This window comes from Balaenoptera acutorostrata, chromosome 17 (assembly GCF_949987535.1).
Source record: "Balaenoptera acutorostrata chromosome 17, mBalAcu1.1, whole genome shotgun sequence".
In the NCBI taxonomy this organism is placed as follows: domain Eukaryota; kingdom Metazoa; phylum Chordata; class Mammalia; order Artiodactyla; family Balaenopteridae; genus Balaenoptera; species Balaenoptera acutorostrata.
In genome coordinates this window covers 79,387,571-79,400,904 of record NC_080080.1, presented here as the reverse complement: position 1 = coordinate 79,400,904, position 13,334 = coordinate 79,387,571, and the positions used below count along the sequence as shown (strand labels likewise).

Below are 13,334 nucleotides of genomic sequence, written 5' to 3'. Positions count from 1 at the left end.
AGAGCAGTACAGTCTTCTTTACAATCCCTCTTTCCATTTTATCTCAATTTGCTATTTTTTTTCTGTACAAAGAATCTTCTCTAAACGCATATACACCCAGACATCTGCAGACACACACACTAGCCCAGTTTCACTGCGCACTTCTACTTTGCAAAACTTCGTGATTATTTATTCTCTTCTTTATCTGGAACAGTTGGGAAGAGATCGGGCATCTTCTTCTTCCTTTTTTGAAAAAACTGAGGATAAGACAGTTTAAGTGACTGGCAGTTTACCTGGCAGTAAGTTACTGAACAACCAAGACTAGAATTTGGGATCTTTTCACAATGAAAGATCTAGGCAAGGTTTGTACATTTGTGGGTTATTCTTCCTCTAAACACGAGTCCCGGCCATAGTTATCACGATTGGACTTTGTCTCTATGCCTTTAGGAGAAGAACCTAGCCAGACCCAGGTTAAATGCTCATTGCAAGGTGTCTTTGCGCTTCAAAGATCTTTTAATGGAATACCGAACGCTTTACAATTCTATGTATTTGTTTCCTGGCCAGTCTTCACAGAGTTTTAGAAGGTTGACATGCACAAAACAAAGATTTTTATGCCACCACCAAAGTAAAAATGTTGACGTTCAAATATAATTAGAAAATGCACAATAGTTTATAGACCTCTGAAAAGCTTTTGCCAGTGTAACAGATAATTTTGATTAAAGCATGGTAACATTAGTTATTACTAGTTATCATAGATGTCACAACATTAAAAAAATTCCATTAATTTTTTCCTTGAAAACATTTGTTTACCTGTTACAATGCATTAACCTTCAGTATCACAGTAGCCTTTTCTTATTTATTCGCCCAATATGTCTTCATATGCTAGCATGCATTAATTTAAATTTTATTTTATTATTAAATACCTGGGTAATGCTTGCTATGTGCCAGGTCCTATTCTAAGCAGTTAATGAGCAATTAACTCGTTTCATCCACATAAAACTCTCTGAGGTCATTGCTATAATTACCCTTCACTTTACAGAGGAGATACGGAGACGTGCAGCAATATGTCCAAGGACGCATAGCTGGTAAGCTGCAGAACTGATTCGATACCCAGCAATTTGACTCCCAAATCTGTGCTCATAACCAATATACCATGCTGTGCTGAGTCGCAGACTTACAGGTGCTGAGGAATTATTTGTTGGGTAAATGAATAGATGATTCTCTTGTCTCTTATACTGATTTGAAAACATTAATCAAATTACCCAATTGCTCTGTGTCTCAATTTTCCACTTCATAAAATAGAATTGATAATATTTGCCATCCATTTCTCTCCCAAACAACAGTATGAATGGAGGAATTTACTTTACCTAGCTGCTACGTGTATGTTTTTATGCACCCAAAGACTTGGTCAGCGGTACATCTAGAGGAGACCAACAGCATAGATCTTAAACATGTGACAAGACCACACAACTTGGTATAATTAACTACATCTCTTTCAGTCTGAATGAAGCACAGGGGCAGAGCTTCAGAGACCTAAACTTCCTTATATCTGAACTTTATCCCCATATAACTTTGAACTGTTTTCATTTTTTCAGCTGAATTAGAATTTGTAAAAAATAATACTCAAATTAAATGAGATGTCATCTGCGGCTTAGATTATGTGATCTAATAACAATACCTAATTATAGATCTTCTAAATGAAAATGCTTTCTTGTTACAGCCCTGTGTCTCTGCTGCTAAAAAAAATTAAGCTGTGACCTGGTTAGGAACCACACTGGAAGTTTCTGTGCCAAGAGTCCTTAATCCATCGCTACCTACCTGCTGGCTTTATTGGGTTCCTACAAACCCCTTCAGGTCCTTCACTGGTTACACACATGGCATGGAAAGAAATTCAAAACAAGGCCCACCACTGTTAACAGCAAGGGCAAACAGGTGATGCAAGCATCCTGGTCATGTGACCTCAAGCAGGTGACCTATTCTTTCTCAGTTTCAATCTCCTCTTCTGAAAAATGGGGATAATAACAAAAGCTGCCCTGCCTACCACCAGGGCTGTCGTGAAGCTCTGACGAGTTAACGTACATGAAACTGCTTTGTAAACTGTAATCTATGATTACAAACAAATTAATACTAAAGGTTTTGTTTTTGAAAAGTCCCCCAAAGATAGAAATTTATTTATGCATATAGCCACAAGAAAAAATTTCCATGTACATTCTTGGCGTGGACTTCCATGCTGCGTGGGTTCAGAAAAGCCAGAGGACTTGAGTTAAACCTCAGAAGAGGAGAAATTTCAGGTGCTTAGTGCCTGGACACTGAACCTCTGGGGAAGGAGAGGATGAGAGAGAATAGGGTAGGTCTGAAGTCTGATGACCGCGTGTCTACACAGACGTGTCTTAGATGAGAACAGTCTTTACTGAGGTTTACGGAGATAATTCTTAGCGCCTTTGCCTCCAAAGAAGATGACCCCATGACCGGATCAAAGACAACCGTTATAGTATCCCTGAGCATTTATTACATGCCAATGGACTGTGTGTGCTCGAGGAAATAAAGAGGCTGTAAAGGGGTGGGGAAGGATAAATCGGGAGATTGGGAATGACATATACACACTACTGTATATAGAAGAGATAATCAATGAGGACCTACTGTAGAGCACAGGGAACTCTACTCAGTACTCTATAATGACCTATATGGGAAAAGAATCTAAAAAAGAGTGTATATATGTATATGTATATCTGATTCAGTTTGCTGTACAGCAGAAACTAACACAACATGTAAATCAACTATATTCCAATAAAATAAATAAATAAAATAAAATAAAATAAAGAAGCTGTTAAAGAGTGTTGACAAAGTTGTTGGCAAGGTTAAGAAATGGGCATAGAAGAACATTCAGGTAACAGAGGTCAACCAAACATTGACTGCAGCGGAATCCAGCAAGGATTCCTAATATGTTCTCTCCTGTTTAGAAACCTTGGAAGCCAACTCGGGTACCATTTGAAAATCTGATATGCTTGTGGTTCAAGTTGCACAGAAAGGTGGATAATGAGGGTGTCAGGAGTGGCCTGTCCTATGACCTACTCACTTTGATCATTTCCATGATCACAGAATGCACACCTTGCCCTAAGAAACCACCTGGCAAAATCCAGCCCTGCTGACAAGAGAAACTTGGCAAGCCAGAGTTTCCAGGGTAGAAAGGCCACCTATTACAGTACTTCTACTAGAAAAAAATATCTCAAAGCGCTTGGCCTACTGATGTCAGGATCACCTTTACTTGCCAGGAACAAATGATTGAGGTACAGAGGGCCTAGAAACCCCGCCTGGACGTGAATCAATCAGAGAGGAAGGCTAATGGGACCGCGCTGTGCATTCCTCCGACGCAGGGGCCGTGTCTGCTCCCCTCTGGGGGGGACTGCAAGTGTTCTGCTCACAATGGACATGCTGCTGATAAGACTGTCTGCTTAGTTGACGACACAACTCTACAAGGAAAGCCCTGGCCTCTTCTGGGTGCGAGGAAGGTGGGAAGGGCGGAAGAAGTGGGTGCACAGAAGCCGCTATTGAAATTCCCTTTAGAGTTGAGAGGCCGAGATGGAGGGGACGAGCAAGCCAGTGTGTGGCTGTAATCTGTCCTGGGGACGAGCTGGGCTGCCTTTCCTTCACCTCCAACGCCCTCTGCCCCCAGAAGTCTGAGGTTCCCTACGTCGGGGAATAAAGGGAAGGAGCCAACACTCCAACCCCGGGACCCGAGCTGGGGCGGGAGGCGGGCGCAGAATATAAGAAACACCCCCGCGGACCAGTTTCTGAGCAGGAAAGTGCACCGGGAACAGCGCATTTCCTGCTTCGCCTGTGCAAACCCCAGGCGGGGCAGAGCGGGAACAGGGTTACGGTCGAGGAGTCGCCGGCTGCCGGGGCGGGGTTCGGGGCGGCCTCGAGGGGGTCCGCGGTCCAGGGCGAGATGCCGGGGCGGGATGCAGGCGGAGGGCGTGGGAGCAGAACGCACGCCTCCCATCCTCGTGCCGAGCGAGCGTCCCCAAAGACACTCTCGGCCCCGCGGGAGAGGCGGGCGCCCCGAGGGGCAGGGTCGGGCGCCAGATGCGGGGTCCGCGGGGCTCCGACCCTCGGGGGCCTCCCGGGCCGGAGCCGGCGGCCGCGATCTCTCGGGCCCTCCTTCCTCCCCACCTCTCCCATCCCGCCCGCGGCTTTGGACCTCGCATCCCGGACCCGCGGGGACGGGGAGGAGACGCGCGAGGTACGCAGAGCCGGCCCGCGGCCCTACCTGGGCGGTGCGGAGCCCCGGGCGCGCTGCGTGCCGCGCGCCGCCTGCCGCTCGGCTCCCGGAGGCCGCCGCGGGCGCGCGACTTACAAACGCAAAGGCCTTATTATTGTTCTCTGTTCCGGGGACACCATTGTCTGTCCGTTCCCGGCGTCGGCGGCGCGCGCTCCCTCCCCGCTCCCGCGCACTAGGTCTCCGGAGCCGACCCGGATCTGCCCCGGTGCCCACGGCCTTCCCCGGCCGCCGGAGTGTCCTTCGTCCGGCTCCCGCTTCCCGAGCATCGAAACACAAAAGCCTGCCGGAAACCCCCGGCCTGTGCCTGGTCACTCAGGGGTCCGAGCCGCGGCTCGCCACCTACCCGGGTTCATTTGTGCGCCCGCCGGCCACGGGCCCCGAGGGGCAACGGGCACGGCTTCGTGCCGCGCTAGTCGCGTCCTCGCCCAGCCCTTGAGCCTCGGGTCTGGCCTGGGGACCGGGCGTGCCATTAGTAGCCAGGAGCCCAGAGATCTCGGTCCGTGCACTGCGGGCGCGCCCGGCCGGCCGCGTGTACACGGCTCTTCCTCGCGCACTTGTTTGCCCCCCTCCCCCCGCGTAAATCTCTCGTGATGAGAAAAGCAAGGCTCGCAGGAAGCCACTCCGGATGTTTGCTGCTTTTCATGTGGCATTTGTGGCTGGCTCTGATAACGTCCCGAGCTCGACTTCCAACACCGCGTTTAGTAAAGGGACCGAAATAGAAGAGTCCACACACTGCGCAGACCGGTCTGCGGCGCCGCCGGCCCCAACGCGCTCCCCCCAAATCTATGACAAGTGAAGGATCAGAAGAGATTAGATACAGGTAACGGTATGGTATAGACGGGCTTAGTCTTGGAAAGGCACCACAATTCCTTCCTGTAAATATAAGTAAATTGCTACTTCATAACTCCCAGGGAGGGTGTTATAAGCAGTAGGGGGAGGGGCGCTGAACTCTGTAGCTCCAGCTCCATCCTATGGATCCTGTGCTCTCACTTGAATTCTCAGTATCTTACCCAAGAAAAATCAGTAGTTAGTCTCCAGGAACAAGTGCAAATAATAATGGGGAAAACTGCCCCCCCGCCCCGGTTTTTTTCCCCATCACTTTCTCGACCCTTGTGGCTCCTCTCCCTGCAATGAGGTTCCGAGGAGGAACACGAGGACGAAGAAAGTGTGCAAGGGTAAATCCGTGCATATACATTTTTTGGACTCACACGTGGATTGTATTTCCTGTACCCTATGTTATTTTTTTATGGAATTAGTCACATAGATTCATCCAGACAGATAAAATATATTCTCGAGCAGAGATTATTTTTGTTTGGTTTTCAATCTCTATTCTAAGAAAACTCCTATTAGCTCATAAAACATTTGCGCTGATAGAAAGTCCTGCTTTGAGATCTCTGAGAAGATATTACTTTGCAGCAAAGTTAGAGAAGATCACCAAGAAAACATCAAGGAGCCAGGCGCTACGTGATAAATTTGTTCTACTTCTATAGTTTCCTTATCAGATAACCAGTTGTAATGCAGTCTTGCTTAATTTTCAAGCCCATATTTTTCTTTTTCAGAAAAATAAACTCTTAAAGGAAAAGTACATAATCAATTAAATGTGTTTAAGATTATCAATTGCTTCAAAACCACCAATTAAAAATAACACCTCTCTATTATTTCCTTAAGCAGATTACTTTTTAAATTCTTGTCTGAATCTCAGTGGCCCAGGAATTAGAACCACTTTCTGGCCGCTGAAGGTGAGGGAGGGCAGCCAACATCACAGATCCTCACAGAGTTCAAGCTGGCTTAAAACAAGTGTGCAGAAGTTCTTTGGAGAAATAGCAAAGTCAGAGAAACCGAAGGCCAAGTGTTTTCAAAGTTTCTGTTTCTTTGTTTTTATGAATGCCACTAACAAGCGGACTTGATAGATTACTTGTCGCTGTAATACCACACTAGAAGCTGCAGCACTGACCTCCCAGGTCCCGGCTGTAAGCCCTAGTTTTTCATCACCCCTTCACAGTAAACATAGTCTGTTGTAGAGATTGATATATTGGTTTCTTGGCAAAGTTATCTAATTATGCAGGAATGGCTGTGTTCGTTGCTGTAGAAAACAATGCAATACACAAACAAGCACACGAATACAACAGCTTGGCTTAAAGGTTAAGAGCTCCAAGTCTGAGGGCAGACTACTGGAGATGAATTCCACTTGCCGTGATCTCGGGCAAGGTCCTTAACCTCTCCGTGCCTCAGTTTCCTCTCCTGTAAGATATAATAGCCTCTACCTCATAGGGTTATAAGGATAAACTAGTTTGCTGACGTTTGGAGGGATGGTGTGCTGTATATAAGAGCAATATAAGGGCTTGTTTACAAATCCCACTCAAAAGGTTTCTCAGATTGACACAGAAGTTTAACGGTCATTCAGATTTCCATTGCAGTCTAGAGAAACATAGAGGAATCCCCCAGTCATCTGTGAGGGTCACCACCTCAAGCTGACCCTCCGAGCTACGGTTATTTTGCTCCTCAGGAGTTGCTTTCTTTCCTCTAATCGGCAGGCATTTAGATAAATATCACTGCTGTCTTTACCACATTTTAGAAATCAAAACTAAGCCTTGCCTCTTTTACTGAATACATATGAGAAAACTTTGTTAAGTTTACTGTACATTTCACGTACAAATTTTCAAGGGTTGGTTCGCCTTTTTGGATAAAGGTTTTCATTTCTTCACAATGACGTTTGTAATCTTGTCTTAGAAAGTAGCATTTACCTCGGACATAGCATTTTGAATATAGGACAACAAGCCCGTTGAGTCCTTGGGAAGAGAAAGTATTGTTCAGTTTGAAGACGTCCGTAGGGCTCTCGGAAGAGGGCTAGGCCACCCGCCGCTGAGACACCCTCAGCTCCCGGTTTAGTGGATGCTTCGCGTGTTGATCCGAACTGCCCGGGCCAAGAGTTTCTGCGCAGCAGTGCCATCAGCACCCCGGAAAGTTTTTCCTTAGTCCCCCTTCCCGGGTCGGGGAGGACGTGGCGCCTAAGCCCGGCTCCAGCCAGTTTTCCCGGGGGCAGGTGTAGCCCTGGGCGCGGGGTCGGGGCGGGGGAGGGGAAAGGGCGGGCGTGGGGTTGAGCTGGGACTTGGGACTTGGGCGGCGAGCTGGGCGTGGGCCTAGCGACGCCGGCCCGGCCCGCCCCCGTCGCTCCATTGGCCACGTCTGTGCAGAAAAGGCCCCGCGGCCTAGGGGCGCCCGCAGTGTCACTGGGCCGGAGGGGACGCTGGCTGCGCTGGGGCTGCGATCTGCCAGGGACGCCGGCGGCGGGGTCGGGCCGGGGGGCGCGAGCGGCCCGCGGGGCATCTCCCTCTCTCGCTCCCCACCCTCTCCCTCCCCCCGGTCGGGGGAGGCGGCGTGTCCGGCGGAGGGTCGCGGGGCGCGGGGCAGGGCTGGAGCGCCATGAGCAGCCCGGATGCGGGGTACGCCAGTGACGAGCAGAGCCAGCCCCGGAGCGCGCTGCCCGCCGTGATGGCCGGGCTGGGCCCCTGCCCCTGGGCCGAGTCGCTGAGTCCCCTCGGGGACATGAAGATGAAGGGCGAGGCGGCGGCGAGCAGCGGGGCGCCGGCCGGGACGGCGGGCCGAGCCAAGGGCGAGTCTCGCATCCGGCGGCCGATGAACGCCTTCATGGTGTGGGCGAAGGACGAACGCAAGCGCCTGGCGCAGCAGAACCCGGACCTGCACAACGCCGAGCTGAGCAAGATGCTGGGTGAGTCCGAGCCCGGGACCCAGAGAGTGCGAGTCGTGCAGCCGCCTCCTTGAGTCTCAGGGGGTGTGGGCCTGGCGCCGGCGGAGGCCGGGGGTGCGCGGCCGCCGCGTCCTTCCCTGGGCTCCTCGGTCCCTTCCCGCTTCCCGCTCTCCGAGTCTCCGAACGGCCTTGGGCCTCGGCGCCCGGCTTCCCCGGGTGGCCGGGGCGCGGGTCCAGCGGCTCCGGGAGGCGGCTTCCCCGCGCGTCGGAGTGGCGGCGAGGGCACCCTGCCGCGGAGCTGCCTTGGTCGCGCCCGTCCCCCCGGCTCCTCGCCCGGGTGGGGACGCTCTCGGTTCCTCGGACGGCCGCGAGCGGGTGAGCGGGAAGCCGCTTCCAGGAGGCGACGGGAAGGCACCCGAGGCCTCGCGTCTTCCCCGAGTGCTCGGTCTCCGCAGGCCCAGCGTCCGCCTTCACCTGGACCCCTTCCCCTCCCTCCCCGGGCTGCACAATCCGAGGTCGGAGGCGGGGGCGGTGGGACCGGCTGGGGCCCGGGAGCGGGGCTCCGACCCTAAGCCCGCGCGCCTCTCCACCTCCCGCGCTCCCGCAGGCAAGTCGTGGAAGGCGCTGACGCTGGCGGAGAAGCGGCCCTTCGTGGAGGAGGCCGAGCGGCTGCGCGTGCAGCACATGCAGGACCACCCGAACTACAAGTACCGGCCGCGGCGGCGCAAGCAGGTGAAGCGGCTGAAGCGGGTGGAGGGCGGCTTCCTGCACGGCCTCGCCGAGCCGCCGGCGGCCGCGCTGGGCCCCGAGGGCGGCCGCGTGGCCATGGACGGCCTGGGCCTGCCCTTCCCCGAGCAGGGCTTCCCCGCGGGCCCGCCGCTGCTGCCCCCGCACATGGGCGGCCACTACCGCGACTGCCAGGCTCTGGGCGCGCCCCCGCTCGACGGCTACCCGCTGCCCACGCCCGACACGTCCCCGCTGGACGGCGTGGAGCCCGACCCCGCCTTCTTCGCCGCGCCGCTGCCCGGGGACTGTCCGGCCGCCGGGCCCTACAGCTACGCGCAGGCCGCGGACTATGCGGGGCCCCCGGAGCCGCCCGCCGCCGGGCCCCTGCACGCCCGGCTCGGCCCGGAGCCCGCGGGCCCCGCGATGCCGGGCCTCCTGGCGCCCCCCAGCGCCCTGCACATGTACTACGGCGCGATGGGCTCGCCGGCGGCGGCGGCGGCGGCGGGCGGCGGGCGCGGCTTCCAGATGCCGCCGCAGCCGCCCCCGCCGGGCCCGGGGCAGCCGTCGCCGCCGCCCGAGGCGCTGCCCTGCCGGGACGGCGCGGACCCCGGCCAGCCGGCCGAGCTCCTCGGGGAGGTGGACCGCACGGAATTCGAACAGTACCTGCACTTTGTGTGCAAACCCGAGATGGGGCTCCCCTACCAGGGACACGACTCCGGCGTGAATCTGGCGGACAGCCACGGGGCCATCTCCTCGGTGGTGTCCGACGCCAGCTCCGCGGTGTATTACTGCAACTACCCCGACGTCTGACGGGCCCCCTCCGACCCAGCCTGCAGGCCAGAAGCACAGTGTTACACACTTCCTGGAGGAGCTAAGGAAATCCTCAGCCTCATGTCGTGTCATGTTGTTTTGAAGTTGCCTTGGCGTATAATTTATGGTAATTTATTTTGTCTGCCACTCGAACACTTGGGGTGGAGAAAAATGTGAGGTGGTGTTTGAAGATTGGTTCAGACACTTGTTTCCCACAGTTGCGTTGTCAAAACCCCATTTCCAAGTTCAAGTTCACCAGTTTTCAGTGGGTCCCGGAACAACTCGCCTCGTTTCTCGAAGCTTTTTATTGATCTAAGAAATTTTATCCCGGGTGTGTTTTTTCAATCTTAAAAGAAATAAATAAATAAAATCTGGAATCCTACTTTTTCACTCTGCTAGCGCCTCTGTCACAGAAGCCAATTTTTGAGATCTCTGTTAAGTATTTAATAGAATTAGCAACATTTTAATGATGACACTAAATATATAGTCACTGTATATTTCTCATTCTCCTGTAATAGTAGACTTGAATGCCTTGAAGGAGAAGCCCTCAGATGAACATCTGGGCGTCCCAGGTTGTCTTTGCTAGGGGAAAAAAACCTCACAGAATGAGCCTACTGTACATTTCAAGCGATCCTAGTTCCTACAAAGGAATGGTGAATCGTAACACTCTAAATATTTTCCATTTTAGTATATCACTTTCTAAATCAGAGGAGAACATCCAGGTAATTTCGGTTTTCTTGTTGAATCTTGAGATCTGACTAAAGAGGCTTTTGGATTGTCTTTTTTCTTGTCTGTATTTCACCAAGAGTCTTTAAACTCCCTCTCAACCCTGAACTCACCAATCATCACACATCTACACCTTGGGAAGTAGTGTTGCTGGGTTAAAAGTAATTTGAAGGAGTCACAGGAACTAATCAAAATAAAATGTGCATTGTGACCTCAGCTGTGAATGAAACTTAGCAGCTATCATTTCAATGTGATATTTTGCTATAAACTGCGTACAGGGTCCACTGCAGGTCCTGGCACCAGCAGTTCTTAAGCTTGGGGCGGTGCGGGGGGGGATACAGGGATGATTTGCAGGCAGTGTGCTTTACAAATGCAGCTATAGCTGCAGTCCTAGGGCATCACTATCTTGCCCTTACAGGGAAGAAACTGAGTCACAGGTTGTGAAGCAGGTCAGCCTTGCTCGCTGCTGCAGCGCTAACTGCTGTGGCCCTTCCCATCACACTTTGCGGATGAGACATAAATGGATGGGTACAGACGACCCGTAATGGGCATTTCTTGTGCCAGGTGTTTCGTCAGTGCCATTTTGTACCGAATTTGAGCCTGATCGAGCCTGTGAGGTTAGGTGCAATTCTCCCCATTCTGCAAGTGAGGCAAGGAGGCACAGAGCCCTCACCTGCCGTGTACATGGTGAAAGCTTGGTGTTGCAAGTTCTGACAACATACTCTTTCAAATTTGTTTTCCTTTGTGCAGGGTGTGCCCGTGGGCACTGGGAGAACTTGCATTCTGGTGGTGAGAAACTGTCTCATTCTCCATGCTGATAAATGCTATAGAGAAAAGGAAGGGGTAGGAAGATGGCTTAAAGCATTTATCTTGAGGGTTATCTGAGCTGACATGGTTGGCTGGATTCTCTTGAAGAATGGCAGGGCGTGTGTTTTTTACAAAGGGTTCTGGGGTGCTAGAAATGTTTCAGATGAAGGTTTCAGTGAGGAAAGGTAATTCTATTTTGTTAGGTGTAACAGAGGTCACCTTAAACATTTGAAATGAAAACGTTCACTCCAGGTTCTGGCTATCCTCCAATCCAGTTTATTTGCCTATGGTACCCTAGCCTTTCCCATTCTTTCTTCCTCTGACCCCAGACAGGTTCTGCTTCCTACATTCCTGGTGGATAAAGTGAGCAGAGGTACCTCACTCGCTCAGGTTCAAGGCTGTGTCGCCAGTTCAGTTCACACCAGGCATTTTAGTGCATACTCGGTTGGCTCAAGGAGACTCAGTTGTATCCTTTGCTGCTGCCTCTCAACAAAGTTAAGAAGATATGGATTTCCCCGGTGGTTCTGTGGTTAAGACTCTGCGCTTCCTCTGCAGGGGGCACGGGTTCGATATCTGGTCGGGCAAGTTCTGAGTGCAGGTGCAGTGCGGCCAAAAATAAAATAAAATAATTCAGAAGATACACAGGGTAAAGAGGAAAGGAGAAAAGAAAGTGCTTGAGGGAAGAAGTCCTGTGACGTTACATTCTTAACTGCTCACCAGGGACAGGTCAAAGAACGAGGGAAAATAAGCTAAAATTGTTCAGCATTTCCAATGCCTTTAACCCCCAATGGAGGGACATTAGTCCTCACAATAATTCTTGGAGGCAGAGGCATGTCATCCATCCCTTGTTTTTCCTCAAGCAGACTCAGATGAAGACCTCAGGTACCAGCTAGTGACTGGTTTTTGTTTTACCTTGGAAACAAATACATAAAAGATCCATTGCTTTCCCCCCATCTCTACTTCTGAGATACTTTAGAAGTATGTCAGGAGGTGGAACTCAGGGCGGCTCTCCTGAGTTGTAAGCACTCTTAGTTGTCATGCTTATTTGAATTCGCCTTAGATGATAGTCTACGGAAAGCTAGGAATGCCCTCCCAGGGAGCACACACACACGCACATGTGCAATACTTTAGACATAGTTTTAGGCAATTCATAACTCATCCGAAGTTTGTAGGAATCCGAAGCCCTCAGGTTTAGAAGCCCTGATGGAGAAGGTTTGTTGGGAAGCATGGCACTCAAGCGTTGTAGCAAAAAGGTAGTTTCCCTTTATTTGAAAACACAAAGGGACATCTCAAGAATCCTCTCATGTTACTGAGTTGAATCAAGGAACACAGGGTTGTGTCCCTCTCACAAAGGCAACTGTGATGCCCTGCCCAGATGAAGATACGGTCTTTCCCTTTGTGCAGTTGGTGGGTGGTGGCTTATCTCCCTACCTTGGGTTTTTACATCCTTGTATCAACTCCTCCCACACTTAATCTGGGTTGGACTTGCTACTCTAACCCAATAGAATGCAACCGAAGTGGGGCTGTGCCGGCAACCAGGACCAACCCTCAGGAAACCTAGGCAGAGTCTCTTTCTTGTACTCCCAAGAGCCCTGAGCTATTGCATAGGAAGTCCAGCTACCAAGGTGGTGAGACCACGTGCAGAGACCACACGGAGAGGAGAGACCACTCGCCTGCCTGGGAAGGGAGGGCTCCCATCTCCTGCGACCATCCTGCCGACTGGAACGCAGGAGAGGCCAGAAGAACAGATGCCCAGACGAACGCAGGCAATTCACAGGTGGGAGAGATTTAAAAAAAAAAAAAAAACGCAGGCAATTCACAGGTGGGAGAGATTTAAAAAAAAAAAAAGATAGTTGTTGTAAACCAGGAAGTACTGGGGAGCTTTGTTAACTTAGCAACAGGTTATTGACATGGGTTTTATCCTAAATGACCCTTTCTTATTTTGAAGTATAGGAATGTGGGCACTGGTGGAAAAAATCAGGAAAAGAGTTTTGGGTCCTGTCAGATATATCAATAGTTTTAAAGTGAGGAACAGAATGTCAAACTTGACTTAGGTTGGATGACTGTGGTGTCACCAGATGCATAGACTCCTCTCCTCAAGCAGACGTGGATGAAGTGACCACAGGTACCAGCTGGTGACTGATCTTTTAAAAAGATTAAATTTCTCTCAGTTTTTAATGGTTTTCTTTTGGGCGCAAATACATAAAGGATACACTGCTTCCCCCTGCTCCTTCCCACCCCATCTTTACTTTGGAGGTACCTGAGAAGTGTGTCACGAGGCAGGAATCCAACCATTTC

The 13,334-nt window shown here is 51.3% G+C and overlaps 1 protein-coding gene across 1 annotated transcript; it reads left to right on the top strand.

Moving 5' to 3' along the window:
- Positions 1–7,467: 7,467 nt before the first annotated feature.
- Positions 7,468–9,943, top strand: SOX17 (SRY-box transcription factor 17). The gene is made up of 2 exons (XM_057531692.1): positions 7,468–7,988; positions 8,575–9,943. The coding sequence occupies exons 1-2, from the start codon at positions 7,682–7,684 to the stop codon at positions 9,501–9,503; spliced, it is 1,236 nt and encodes a 411-aa protein (XP_057387675.1). The 5' UTR covers positions 7,468–7,681; the 3' UTR covers positions 9,504–9,943.
- Positions 9,944–13,334: the final 3,391 nt, after the last annotated feature.